General features: G+C 45.2%; 1 protein-coding gene across 9 annotated transcripts in view; it reads right to left on the reverse strand.

The window, feature by feature from the left end:
* The window catches only part of LOC105490168 (NCK adaptor protein 2), a 278,398-nt gene that overhangs the window by 125,476 nt on the left and 139,880 nt on the right, over positions 1–13,042 (reverse strand). For 7 of the 9 annotated variants that reach the window (XM_011755543.3, XM_011755539.3, XM_011755535.3 and 4 more), the window contains one exon: positions 1–3,599. This exon is cut by the window's left edge and continues 26,742 nt beyond it. The exons of 1 other annotated variant lie outside the window; for it this stretch is intronic. In XM_011755543.3, coding sequence (XP_011753845.1) covers positions 3,574–3,599 — 26 coding nt within the window. In that variant the 3' untranslated portion in view covers positions 1–3,573. Of the gene's footprint in view, positions 3,600–9,193; positions 10,310–13,042 lie in introns of all 9 variants that reach the window. One more of the 9 variants, XR_011612046.1, reaches the window with a different exon arrangement.

Raw genomic sequence — 13,042 nt, forward strand, 5'->3', positions numbered from 1 at the left:
GTGAAGCAATTCCTCTTCAACACTCGAGGAGTCTAAGCTTTAAGAAGCAGGGGTGCATTGGCCCTAAGACTGCTATGGAAGGATCACACTGAGGGAGGGTTTGAGGCAGTTGGCTCTTCAGGGGGGCCCTGAGGAAGCCCCTGGCTAACAGGGCACCAATGAGTTAGTTCCAAGTGAGAAAAATGTTGAGCAGATCTCTTGACACACACAGGCCACCCCCGCGGGCGTCCATCACTATTAGGTAGCACTGGCACAAGCACCCTCACCAGGGCAGCCCCATTTGACTCGGGGGCAAACACATTCAGAGCAGAGATGCTGAGTAATTTGCTTGAAGTCCCAGGGCTGGTAAGGACAGCTGGGCACTGCCATCATACCTGGCTTACACAGGTACCCAAAGCCTGCAATGACGCTCCTCAGGAGAGCAGCCAGCATGTGGCAGGATGTTAGAACCCAAAAAACCACATGAACGACACAATCAGATACCAACAATACACAGTGCTGCATTCCAGTAAGAAAAGGCCAAGACCAGACTCATGTTTATTGAAATGTAAGATTTAAATAATGCTTTCAAACTCTTCTATCCTTTCCGTTCTGAACTTTTGGTCTTAAGAAATTACTTTGGTATTCTGGTGTTGAGCGGTAGGAATGGTAGAAAAGTTGATTGCAAACCAGTTAGCACATAGAAACCGAGACACAGCTGAACTAGCACTGAAAATGATTTGGAAACATTGGTTTCAGCCATTATAAAGACTGTAAGATTTTAATTTTTGATGCAGTTTGGGAAAAAAGATGGCCAGTTGTAGCTCACTAGAAACATCATTTCATGGCACTGGGCCATAAACCACACGTGACGGGCTTGGTGGTTATGTACTGTAATTCAGCAGGATGGCACGATCTTTACGTAGAAGGCATATTTAGATACAAAAAAGTGAGCAAAGTTACCTGAGTACAGAATGACTAACCTTTATTGTCCCTTGCTGTCTGTGCAGAGAGGCAACAGAATAGCAAAACAAAAACTATCTGTCCAGGAAATCTCCGGACAAGCAGGAAGGTTGATGGCACTGACCCGCCTCGCCAGAGCATCAGTGGCCACACTTCAAGCCACATGGGGACCCTCCCTGGACCTCCCACTCTGACTAGTGGTTCATCACTGGACTATCAACTCACCCTCCACTGGTCCATCTGACATCCTGGGGTGCTGGTTCCTTAATACAAAAATACTAATCTTGACCTCCCACAGGCAGAGGACGCCCACAAGCCAGCATGTGACAAAACTGAAAAGAACTGTCACCTACAACTATGAGTCTTAAATAAGTTCCTGAAGCCAAAATATACATCTGTCTTTGGTCCTTTAATTGCTCGGCTATACCCGAATTGCTATGTGTGCATCAAAGTCATTCAGCGGTCCAGGCACTCAATATTTAGTGGGATTCCAGCATCAGGTCAAAATGTCATTCTCATTAGCGAGACCCGAAAGAGTCTGGAACTACTGGTTTTTCCCTGGATGTATTCTGTCTCATGTAATGATCTCCCTCACCTGAATGTCTATTCACAATAACTGGGTGCCACCAACCCCAGGTATAAGACACCAGACTTCTAATTTATTATAATCTAAGGCAACCAAAAGATAGACTTTCCTCACAGGTAACTCTCATGGCAGAGTAAGTGTGCAACACGTCACTTCTCCTGAACGCCTCCCTAGGCTGGGGTTGGAAGGGTCCAGCGCTGGTGCAAATCCTTAGCTGTGTATTCTGGCTCCACCACACAGCAGCCATGTGTTGGGTGCACTGCCTGTGGGCCTCACTTTCCCCATCTATAAAATGGGGATGAGCCTCATGGAGCTTTGATGAGGAACAAATGGGAGCGCAGCACATGGCACAGAGGGAGCGCTTGATATGTGATTGACCTAGGAGGGCACAAATGCCAAGTCATGTGACTCTGCAGCCCCAAGGCCTGGCGCATCAATATAAATGCTCCTGATCAAGAGGACAAATTGAGAGTCAGCCATGGGGGACACACGCTGTGAGAGCGCTGGCTGCCAAGAGTGCAGCAACATATTTCTAAACAAATGCTTTCCAAAGAGCAAAGTTCAGAGCAAGTTTGAGATTCTGGGTCCCCGTGGAGTTTCACTAATTAAAACTCATTATTTCAATATACAAAAATGTGGGGGTAGAAAATGAAAACATACAAGTAATAAATGTTAAGCTCTTCTTTAAAAATGATTCCCACTCTGCAATGAGTGAAAGCTTCAGTAATTACTCTCCCATGATTGAGTCGGAGTTTTCCCACTCCCGAAGATAAATACACACAGAGCCTTGTCATAATACTTTTTTTTTTATTACAATATCCAAAAAACTGGGTATGCAAGTTTAGGGGATCTCAAGACCCCTTCTTCAATCGTAGGAATGTGCCATCTCAAGACGGTATATTTAAACTATAAAGAAGTTCAAATGTAAAGGAAAAAGAAAATGCAATTTCTTCATAAACATTCTGTGTCTCTTACTACCAATCACATACTCTTTTGTAAACCCTGAAAAATTTCCCTGTAAATAATATATATATATAGTGTGTGTGTGTGTGCGCGCACGTGTGTGTGTGTATAAAGTGTTGGTAGCTCCCTTCCCCAAAGACCAGCTGTTTTCCTTAATCATCTGTATTAGTGTCAACAAACGGCTACAGATACATATTTCTTTGAGAATTAAATACATAATTGTGAGATTCAAACAAGCCGAAGGGCAAGAGGAAAAAGCACTATGTGGATGGCACATTTGGGGTAAATTACCAAAACATCTGTCTTTCTGCGTCACCGGTTCCCTCTTTTGCAGACTGCCTTTCCAGGAAATTCTTTATTGCAAGCACAGCCCCAAAGGCACTGGGCAGTTTCCTCACTGCCATCGCACCTGGTGGTTCCAGTATTGCTATCAGCAAACGTGTCGGCTCCCTGCAGAGTCCGGGAGCCATGTAAGGGCACAGGACACGGGCGAGGGCTGCTAGGACTGGGGCCCACCTGCTCTGCCCAGCACGCAGAGTGCCCAGGACGCGGGTGCTGCCGCTGGGTGGCCTGAGGCTCGCTCCTGCGCTCACAGGTGCCCTGCGTCTTTTTAAAGAGGGGTTCCATGAGCGGGAACGAGTTGAATGCACGAGCGCCGTTTCCGATGGAAAAGGAATAATGTGAACTCGCCCCTCTCCTCCCCTCCTCTAAAGCTGGCCGGCCGGGTGGGTTCGAGTGTGGGTGTTAGGCCTGGATGGCGAATGGGAGACAAACCGACCAAGCGACCTGAACATAAAGAGACTCGCGGAGAAGCCGTCGGGGCCGCCGCCCCCACGGGAGGAGCCTCTGCCACAAGGCCGGGCGGGCAGCTCCACCGTGGGGCCCGGGAGGCGAGTGTGGGGCCGGGGCGCCGTCACTGCAGAGCCCTGACGAGGTAGAGCTTCTCCCCGTGCTCGCTGGTGAAGATGGGCGCCTTTTTGTAGTGCTCCACCAGCTCGTCCATGGTGTGGAAGCGCCGCTGCCCAATGCAGTAGACATTGTCCACGAGCTGCACCTTGAAGTGTTTGTTCTTCCCTGACGCTTTAAGGGACACGGAGAAGTCGCTGGGCTGGGGAGGAAACAGAACACAGTTACAGCCAGGCCCACAGCTGGGAGCTGTGTCTAAATCCATCCACATCTCCTGTGTGTCTAAATCCAAACCACCCATTGCTCAAACGCTGGGTCTCTGGTTTTTTGTTTGTTCTGAGACGGAGTTTCACTCTTTTGCCCAGGCTGGAGTGTAGTGGCGCAATCTAGGCTCACTGCAACCTCCGCCTCCCAGGTTCAAGCCATTCTCCTGGAGTAGCTGGGATTACAGGCGCCCGCCACCACGCCCAGCTAATATTTGTATTTTTAGTAGAGACGGGGTTTCGCCATGTTGGCCAGGCTGGTCTTGAACTCCTGACCTCAGGTGATTGCCCCACCTCCCCGCCTCAGCATTCCAAAGTGCTGGGATTACACGCATGAGCCACCACGCCCGGCCAGGTGTCTGTTTTATATCTAGAACGGCATCTGATGTTCAGAAAGACCTGGAGGCAGTCCATGATTCTGAAATTCTGAACCAAAGAAAAAATAAATTCTGCTTAGCCCAGTTTCAGTGCTGAATGCGTTTTAGTTATTTGAAAAGTGCAAACTCATTATGGAATATACAGTGTTGCCCTGACTGCTGAAGAAATTTGCTGTTTTTCATTTCCCAAACTATTTTTTGATAAATTGGGAATTTATTAAGAGTGGTTTGTATGCAGGCAGTGGCTAGAAATTTTACTATTTCTGATGTCTAACACTATTAGAAATTAAGACGTCAAAATTTTTCTTTTTTTTTTTTTTTTTTTTTTTTTTTTTTTGAGACGGAGTCTTGCTCTGTAGCCCGGGCTGGAGTGCAGTGGCCGGATCTCAGCTCACTGCAAGCTCCGCCTCCCGGGTTTGCGCCATTCTCCTGCCTCAGCCTCCCGAGTAGCTGGGACTACAGGCGCCCGCCACCTCACCCGGCTAGTTTTTTTTTGTATTTTTAGTAGAGACGGGGTTTCACCGTGTTAGCCAGGATGGTCTCGATCTCCTGACCTCGTGATCCGCCCGTCTCGGCCTCCCAAAGTGCTGGGATTACAGGCTTGAGCCACCGCGCCCGGCCCAGGATGTAAAATTTTTCTAATTCTTTTTTTTTTTTTTGAGATGGAGTTTCGCTCTTATTGCCCAGGCTGCAATGCAGTGGTGCGATCTTGGCTCACTGCAACCTCTGCCTCCCGGGTTCAAGCAGATTCTCCTGCCTCGGCCTCCCGATGTGCCACCACGCCTGGCTAATTTTTCTAATTCTAAGCATTTGAAAATATGAACAGCAGTGGAAAATTCCAGACGCATTTTAAACTTAGTTCACAATATCCCAGAGGAAGCTGAACTATGGTTTGATTATAGATTTTATTGAAAAATATTTAAATTCTGTGATGTCAGTGCCTTACATTTCAGAATATTTTAGAAACATGTCATTATTTTAATCAAAATGCATCTTTTATTGGCCAGGTGCAGTGGCTCACGCCTGTAATCTCAGCAATTTGGGCAGCTGAGGCAGGTGGATCACCTGTGGTCAGGACTTTGAGACCAGCCTGGTCAACATGGTGAAACCTCATCTATACTAAAAATACAAAATTAGCCAGGCATGGTGGTACGTGCCTGTAATCCCAGCTACTTGGGAGGCTGAGGCAAGAGAATCGCTTGAACCCGGGAGGTGGAAGTTGCAGTGAGCCGAGATCACACCACTGCACTCTGGTCTGGGCGACAACAGCGAAACTCCATCTCAAAAACAAACAAACAAAATGTGTGTATATATATATATATAGAGAGAGAGGTCTTTTATCTCATTTGGTGAAAAACATGCAGGAAAGAAGATACTAAATGATAAATATTCTTTGTACAAAAATATCAAGTTTTGATCAATTCATTAAATGAATAACAATTAGTTACTAACACATGCCAGGCAGGCGGTACCCTGGATACGTGTGTGTGCATACAGGACAAATGCTCTGTGACAATCCAGTGTGGGGAGCAGATAAATAGAGGTGGACAGATGGCTGCACAGGGCAGTAAGTTCTATGGAAAAAAAAAAAAAAAAAGAAAACAACAACAACAAAAAACAGAGTTGCATGAGAGAGGAGCAAGAGGTACCAGAGCTCTGTGTGTGAGCGTGTGCAGATATGAGAGGGAGTATGTGAGTATTGAGGGTGTGTGAGAGTATGTGTAGCGTGTGAGTGCATGTGTATGAATGTATGAATGTGTGTGCACACACAGGTATGCACTGGGGGGCAGGAGAGCCCTCTGGACAATGTGGAGCTGAGCCTGTGCTCTCCGAGGCAGGGCTGGTAGAGACTGCTCGGGAAATTGGCACCTTGGTGAAGAAAGGGAAGCAGGTCCTGTTCTGTGGCACTAAAGAGGCAGTGTGGCTGGTGGAGTGGAGGAGGGAGTCTGGTCTCCCTCAAGGGCCCGAGAGTAAAATTCACCTACCCAACTGGCCTCTGCCTGTGGTTCCAATCCATCAGACTAAAGGATTTCCCACCCCCAGTCCCAATGTCACTCCTGTTCGTGGTGTTCTTGGGGCCATCCTCTGTCTCCTCATGATCAACTGTTCCCTTAAGGCTCAGCTCAAAGGCTATCCCGCTGTTAAGAAGCCTCACTGACCCCAAACAAGGTAAATCCTCTACCCACTGGCTTGGTAGCTAGCACCAGGTTCATGCCTGGCCAGTGGCACGACCACAGCCTAACATCTGAAATTTTTCATGGAATTCCCAGACCAGCTTTCCGCTTTTCTCAAAGCCCAGGAACTTCCTGCTCTGAGGGTCCAGCAGTTCGACCCCGCTCTGCGACCTCCCAGCAGGACCTGAGACAGTTAACAAAGGCCTAGGCCATTGTCTATTACAGAGTTCACAAAAGCCCAAATATGTTTGATAAGAAGTGTGCAACCCTTGCAAAACAAGGAATCACTCCATTTATACCAATGACAACTGAGGGGAATGAGTGCCTGAGAAGACTCGAATTGTGCAAGGCAGCTGGGCTCACCCACCAGCCACAGCTGTTAACAGAAAAAAATGAAAGGAACAATTGTAAGCATAGTTTGTATTTATGCATACCTTTGTCCCAAATAGACCAAATAAGAACAAACCTTTGAGGGGAAAAGCCCCATCTCATCGCCATGTGAGGCCCAGGGCATGCTCCTGGATGAAACTCCAGGAAGAAATCAGAAGGTTAATCTCAGATTAGGCCTCAGCCTATAGATGATTAATATTCTGTAAAGATGTATATTCTGTACTAGAAGTCTGTGCCTTTAGGAAAACATGAAGGGCAGTCTCACAGAGTTTACTATAAGCCAGGCTCAACTTAGAGATAAAGTGGCATCATTTTTTTTTTTTTTTTTTTTTGAGACGGAGTCTCGCTCTGTCGCCCAGGCTGGAGTGCAGTGGCGCGATCTCAGCTCACTGCAAGCTCCGCCTCCCGGGTTCACGCCATTCTCCTGCCTCAGCCTCCCGAGTAGCTGGGACTACAGGCGCCCGCCACCGCGCCCGGCTAATTTTTTGTATTTTTAGTAGAGACGGGGTTTCACCGTGGTCTCGATCTCCTGACCTTGTGATCCGCCCGCCTCGGCCTCCCAAAGTGCTGGGATTACAGGCGTGAGCCACCGTGCCCGGCAAGTGGCATCATTTTTAGTGGAGGCAGTATGGGAGTGAATCATGGTAAATATATGATACTCCCAATTTTAATTAAGCCAAATGATCAACAGATGACTTTCTACATAAGGGAAATTTGCTTTTAATTCAAGCTCCTTGATTTAACATCACGGTGTGTGTGTGTGCCTGTATGCACGCATGAGTTGCAGCAATAAAATTTTCCTAGCAGAAGAGGTAATTTTTAATTTTGTGTGCTCCTGACCAGAAACCTTAAAGTTAAGGATGTAGAACCAATTTATGCCAAGCAGGAGTGCTAAAAGTTGGGGAGTGCTCTTTGATTTAAACTGAGTAGATTTTCTGTAGGAAATCTGAAAAAGACCAATCTATATACTAACATACACCGTTACATGTTACCACTGAACACCTCTAAGTGAAGTGTGAAGATGAACTAGTTAAGATGTTCTCCAAGTGTGCTCTTAAGACCAGAAGCATCAGCATCCTCTGGGAACTGGTTAGGAAGCATATTCTCAGGGGCCAGCCATGGCGGCTCACACCTGTAATACCTGCCCTTTGGGACGCCATGGTGGCAGGATTACTTGAGGCCAGGACTTTAAGACCAGCCTGGGCAACATAGTGAGACCCTATCTCTACACAAAATTTAAAATAATTAGCCAGGTGTGGTGGTGCATACCTGTGGTCCCAGCCACTTGGGCGGTCAGGGTGGGAGGATCACTTGAGCCCGGGAGGTCAAGGCTACAGTGAGGTATGATAGCGCCACTGCACTCCAGCCTAGATGACAGAGTGAGATGCTATCTCAAAATAATTAAATAAAAAAAAGAAAAAAGAAATGCAAATTCTCAGGCTCTGCCTCAACCCTGCTGCAGCAGAAATTCTGGGGTGGAGCCCAGTCATCTGTGTTTTAACCTCCAGCACCGTGTGTTTTAATAAGCCCTTCAGGGGATTCTGATGCAGTTTGAGAACTGGAAGAAAGAAAATCTGGAACAAACATCGGCAGTGTTGGAGCCCATCAACAAATGTTTGGCCACCAGAAAAAGATGGGAATGTGATTTATGGGCAAAGCAGCCCATGACGGAGGGAGTGCCAGTCTGCAGATACCTTTCCGATTCTGTCCTGAGGACTCTGGCTCTGCTCCAGACATCTCTCATAGGGAATTTCCCTTGAAGGGACAGCTGGGACACTGCTGTATGGTCTCTTCCTTTCAAAGTGAGTCAGTCCCTGCATCTGATGGAGGCGGAGTTACTCCTGACCCAAAACAACTCTGCCTCCAAAGGGCGCCAGGGAATGATTCCCATGAAAGCAACTCCATCAGTCCCGTTCTCATCTGTTGTAGTCCTTCCATGGTTGGCTTTCTAGAACAGACTTCAAGAAATCAGATGAAAAAGGACCACGCCACACTCGTTCCTCAACAAGTATGAGTACTGATAGTATGGCAGAGTACTTTACATTTAAGCTTGTCAAAGAATCTTAACACATTTTTGAAACATGCAGTCAAGATGCTGGCTGAGGCTGCAGTCATCTGAAGGCTTGATCGGGGATGCAGACTCTACTTCCAAGGCGGTCTGCTCACATGAACCCCCGGGGGGCTCTGTAGGGCTGCCTGAATGTACTCTCAACATGGCAGCTGAGATCAACAGATCAACAGAGAGCAAAGAGCCACCCACAATGCCCGTCTCGGAAGCTGCCCTCCATCGCTTCTGCCACATCTTGGTCATTAGAAGTGAGTTGCTCAGTGCAGCCCATGCTTATGGGAAGAGGGTCAGGCTCTACTTTCTGAAGCAAAGAGTAGTAAAGAATTTATGGACATCTTTTTAAGCCATCATAGATGGACACGACACTCATTAAGATTTTCTATGGTTGGACTAAAACCTAACTAGACTCAGTCCCCGGGTTTTGAAACATCTGCCCTTTGATTTCTCCTCTTTAATTGCCACCTTTGTGCTGCCTCCCACTGTCCACATTTCCTACACTTTCCATCTCCAAACGCTGTACTTACTTGATATATAGTAATTTCTCTGTGCTGATTACTGGGCAAATTCTTCAATTTTCAAACATCAGACCACTTCTTCCTGTTATGTCCTTCTATGAGTATTTCTTTTAAGGAATGATTTTTCTATTCTCATAGTTTTTGAATCAACGGTTCTGGAGAACGAACAATTAGTACAACCCATTCATTCGACCCTTCTTTTCAGACAGTCATTTTCCAAGTGGAATCTAAGGACAATTAACAGGTTGGTGGAAAACCAACCTCTCTCGGAGCCTCTATGATCACCGTTGTTTTTGTTTAGGCTTTAGAGTCTATGTTTGAATATAACTAAGTGCGAGAACCCAATTTAACTCTACATCCCCACACCGGACTCAGAGTATCTGGTGTGCCACAAACGTGCAGACTTAAAATTTTCTAATTTTGACTACCTCTTCCATTATTCATGCCTTCAGGTAATTCTTATACCTCATCTCTTTGCAATTGGTGCTTGTGGTAAGTGGGTACTTTTAGAAAAGAACAGTAGAGAGCACACTCTTTGATCCCATCTCTACGGCTTCACCAGCTTGATCCATTGCCTCAAATACTTGTTGAAAAGCACCTTTGCAATTTATAAAACAGATGTCCTGATCAGATACGCCTCTCCCTCTCTCAAGATTTAATCATTGTTTTCTCATAGAAGGAAAAAAAAAACGAAGGCCGAGGACAGACTTTAATATCCTTTATTTCCTCCTCCATCCCTGAAAGCTTACGTATTAATGTGATTTTCTTCTAAGCACAATGGTCAGGAGGAAATGGGAGGAAGGGGCCTTGTTCCAGGTCCTTTTGGTTCTTTAAACCTTAAAACTTCTCCTTATCTTTCACTTTGGACTTTATGAAAAGATGAGGGTAGAAATGCCCTTTGTGTGATTCACCAGGCCTCCCACACAGACCCTGGACTGATCTCCAGCCACGCTGAAGTCTCCAAGCATCAATAATCTGCACATCTCCTTCTACCCTCAGAGAGACGTCATCCTGTTGGTTTCTTATCGCAAGTTGTATCATTCTCTTCTTTTGGTAAAGACATGTTTTTATCCTTTTACTTCTTTACAGAAGGCACTCTTCTATCCACAGAAGTGGTTCATTTACCTCCCAAAAGTGAGAACAAATAGGTTAGAGGCAAATCGTGATCCACTGATTAATAGTTTCTCTGTTTTTATCTCAGAAAAACTGCCTTTCAGTTTTACCATTCTATTCGGTCACCTCCCTAGTTGTCTGAGGTAGCCTTCTTTTAATCAAAATAACTCCTGTCTATACTTATGCTGCTAGCTGTCAGGTGACCCAGCGCTCTTTGTTTTTACATCAGATTCTCTCTTCCTTGCCCCAAGTGTGATGAGTCTCACCAGCATTTCCTATTCTCCTATCAATGTTCACTCTATAAAATATTTACTCTGCAGGCCTGAAGCCAGTCCACACTGACATGTTCAAATATTCATCTCATTAACTTTGGAAGTAATCTTACTTACATAAATGAAAAATCAATCATCAACTATAGAGCAGCCCTCCAAGTCCCATCTACCTAATCTAGGAAAACGGAGCATTCCCTGTTCACTTTCCAGTTAGTATGCATGTGTGTATTTAGCCCTCCCCATCCTCAAATGTATTTCCCAAAGTCACATGTAACACCTCACCATATAGGCCTTTAGAATATTGTCCTTGTTATTCTTTGTCTTTCCACAGTGTCATACCTGATGTGACTGAGTGACAACTTAAGTCAGAATTTTACCATATTACACAAACAGTACGCATAAGGGCTTGAATCAAGTGCATACTCCACAATGCAGTGGTTCTCAAATTGGAGCATCGGAATTATTCAGGGGTTCATAGGTTCTCAGGATTTGGAAGAAAAAAAGGACTCAGAGGGCTTCTTCAAACCAAGGTTGCAGAGCCCTACCCCAGAGATTTGAAGTCAGCAAGCTGGGGCAATCTGCATTCTAGCAAGTTCGCTGGTGATGGTGATGCTGATGCTGCTGATGTAGGAACCACACTTTGGAATTATTGCCATGGATGGTGGCTGAAGAAAATTATACATGGGTATTCTCCTGCTCGCTTGTGGCAGCATCTATGCTTGACTCTGTTATACTTCCAATGACTATACTGTAGATGGGATTTTTAAAACGCTAAAATGCAATGCAGTAAGGAAGATGGGTGAGCAGACCAGTTTGCAAATGACTCCACCATCAGTTATTACAATGAACTAATTTAAATTGCTTTCTGTGTTATCAACTCCACAGGGATCTGAAACTCTATTTTGTTACTCTGTGCTGCTCTTGCCATGCTACAGAGGTCATGTTAAAGAAATGCTTAGTAATAGTGCCATGAGAAACATCCCCAGATAAATGAGAGACCCCACACAGAAATACAACTCAAAAGGGGAGACATATGCCTCCTGAATGAAGACAAGCAAAACGTAAAGCCGAGATTAAAAGTTATGTGGTGACGCAAGTCAAAACCACAGTGAGCTACCACTTCACACCTACCAGAAGGGCCATTTTACATATATGTGTGTATATATATGTATATTTATACGTGTGTGTATATCTATATACACGTATACACACACACACACACACACGGCCATGTATGGCTTAATGACAGGATATATTATCAGAAATACATCATCAGGCGATTTGGTCATTGTGCAAACATCAGGGTGAACTTACACAAACGTAGATGGTACAGCCTACTACACATCTAGGCTATAATGTATGGCCTGTTGCTCCCAGGCTACAAACCTGCACAATATGTTACTCTACTCAACACTGTAGGACACTGTAACACAACGGTGTTCTGTAAACCAAAGAGATGTCTAAATCTATAAGACAACATAGTCACGGATTTTTTTGCAGCCACAGCTGCAATTTTAACCCCAGTGCGTGACAACCATGGAGAGCTCCCAGAACAAGGCCAGCACAACTCCACCTTCTGGGAAAAACCAAGGGCCATGGTCCCGAAAGAAATTATGAACCTCTTACTGACCAGGTTTGCTACTGATTGTATTAAAAGCACTAGCTTTTAGTGAGACGCCTGTGTTCACAGATCCCAGTAAATGATGCATTGCTTGCTGTGTTTTAATGGTCAGCATTGAAGAGCCAGCCAGAATGAGGAGGCAGAATCAGAATCAGGTGATGAGCACTACACTTCGAGGTAACAGCCTGCACTGCATGGTCTTGCAGGCCCTTCCATCTTCAAGAGTTAAATATGCTTAAAATTAGAACTATTACAAAAATCCAGGCTTAAAACTTCCATTTTGTACTGGGCAAAAAGCCTGGCAATTAAAAATAACTTGTTATCTTTGAAACTGGAAGGATGCCTACAGGCACTGCTCATAGCAACCTAAGGTTAAGTCATCTTAACATTAACTCATTTATGAAGAAACACCTACAGATCACAGAGCCTAACCATGAAACCCTGGAAGCAATTTTCACTTTGCTCTGACAATCTGCCTCCTTCCAACTCACCAGCAGAAACACAGCAAGTTTATTTTCAAACTCTAAACAGTAAAAAAACAAAAAAACCAAAACCAAAACAAAACAAAAAACCCCAAAAAACTCAACAGAAATACACTTCAAGAGATAAATTCCACTCAACAAAAGCTATAGTTCTAAATGAAGGTCAGCTTTGTGACAATAGTTTTATAATTTTGGAAATGTAGTATTATGCAGAAATGGTTTTAATAACAGTCGCAAGAATGTATAAAACCACCAGGAATGCATCATAGGGATCAAGGGTTTTCAAAGTGTGGTCCCCAAAGCAGCAGCATCACCACCAAGAAACGTGTTATTAATAGAAATGCAAATTCTTGGGCCCCAGACCTCCTGA

Source organism: Macaca nemestrina, chromosome 13 (assembly GCF_043159975.1).
Source record: "Macaca nemestrina isolate mMacNem1 chromosome 13, mMacNem.hap1, whole genome shotgun sequence".
NCBI classification, from domain to species: Eukaryota; Metazoa; Chordata; class Mammalia; order Primates; family Cercopithecidae; genus Macaca; species Macaca nemestrina.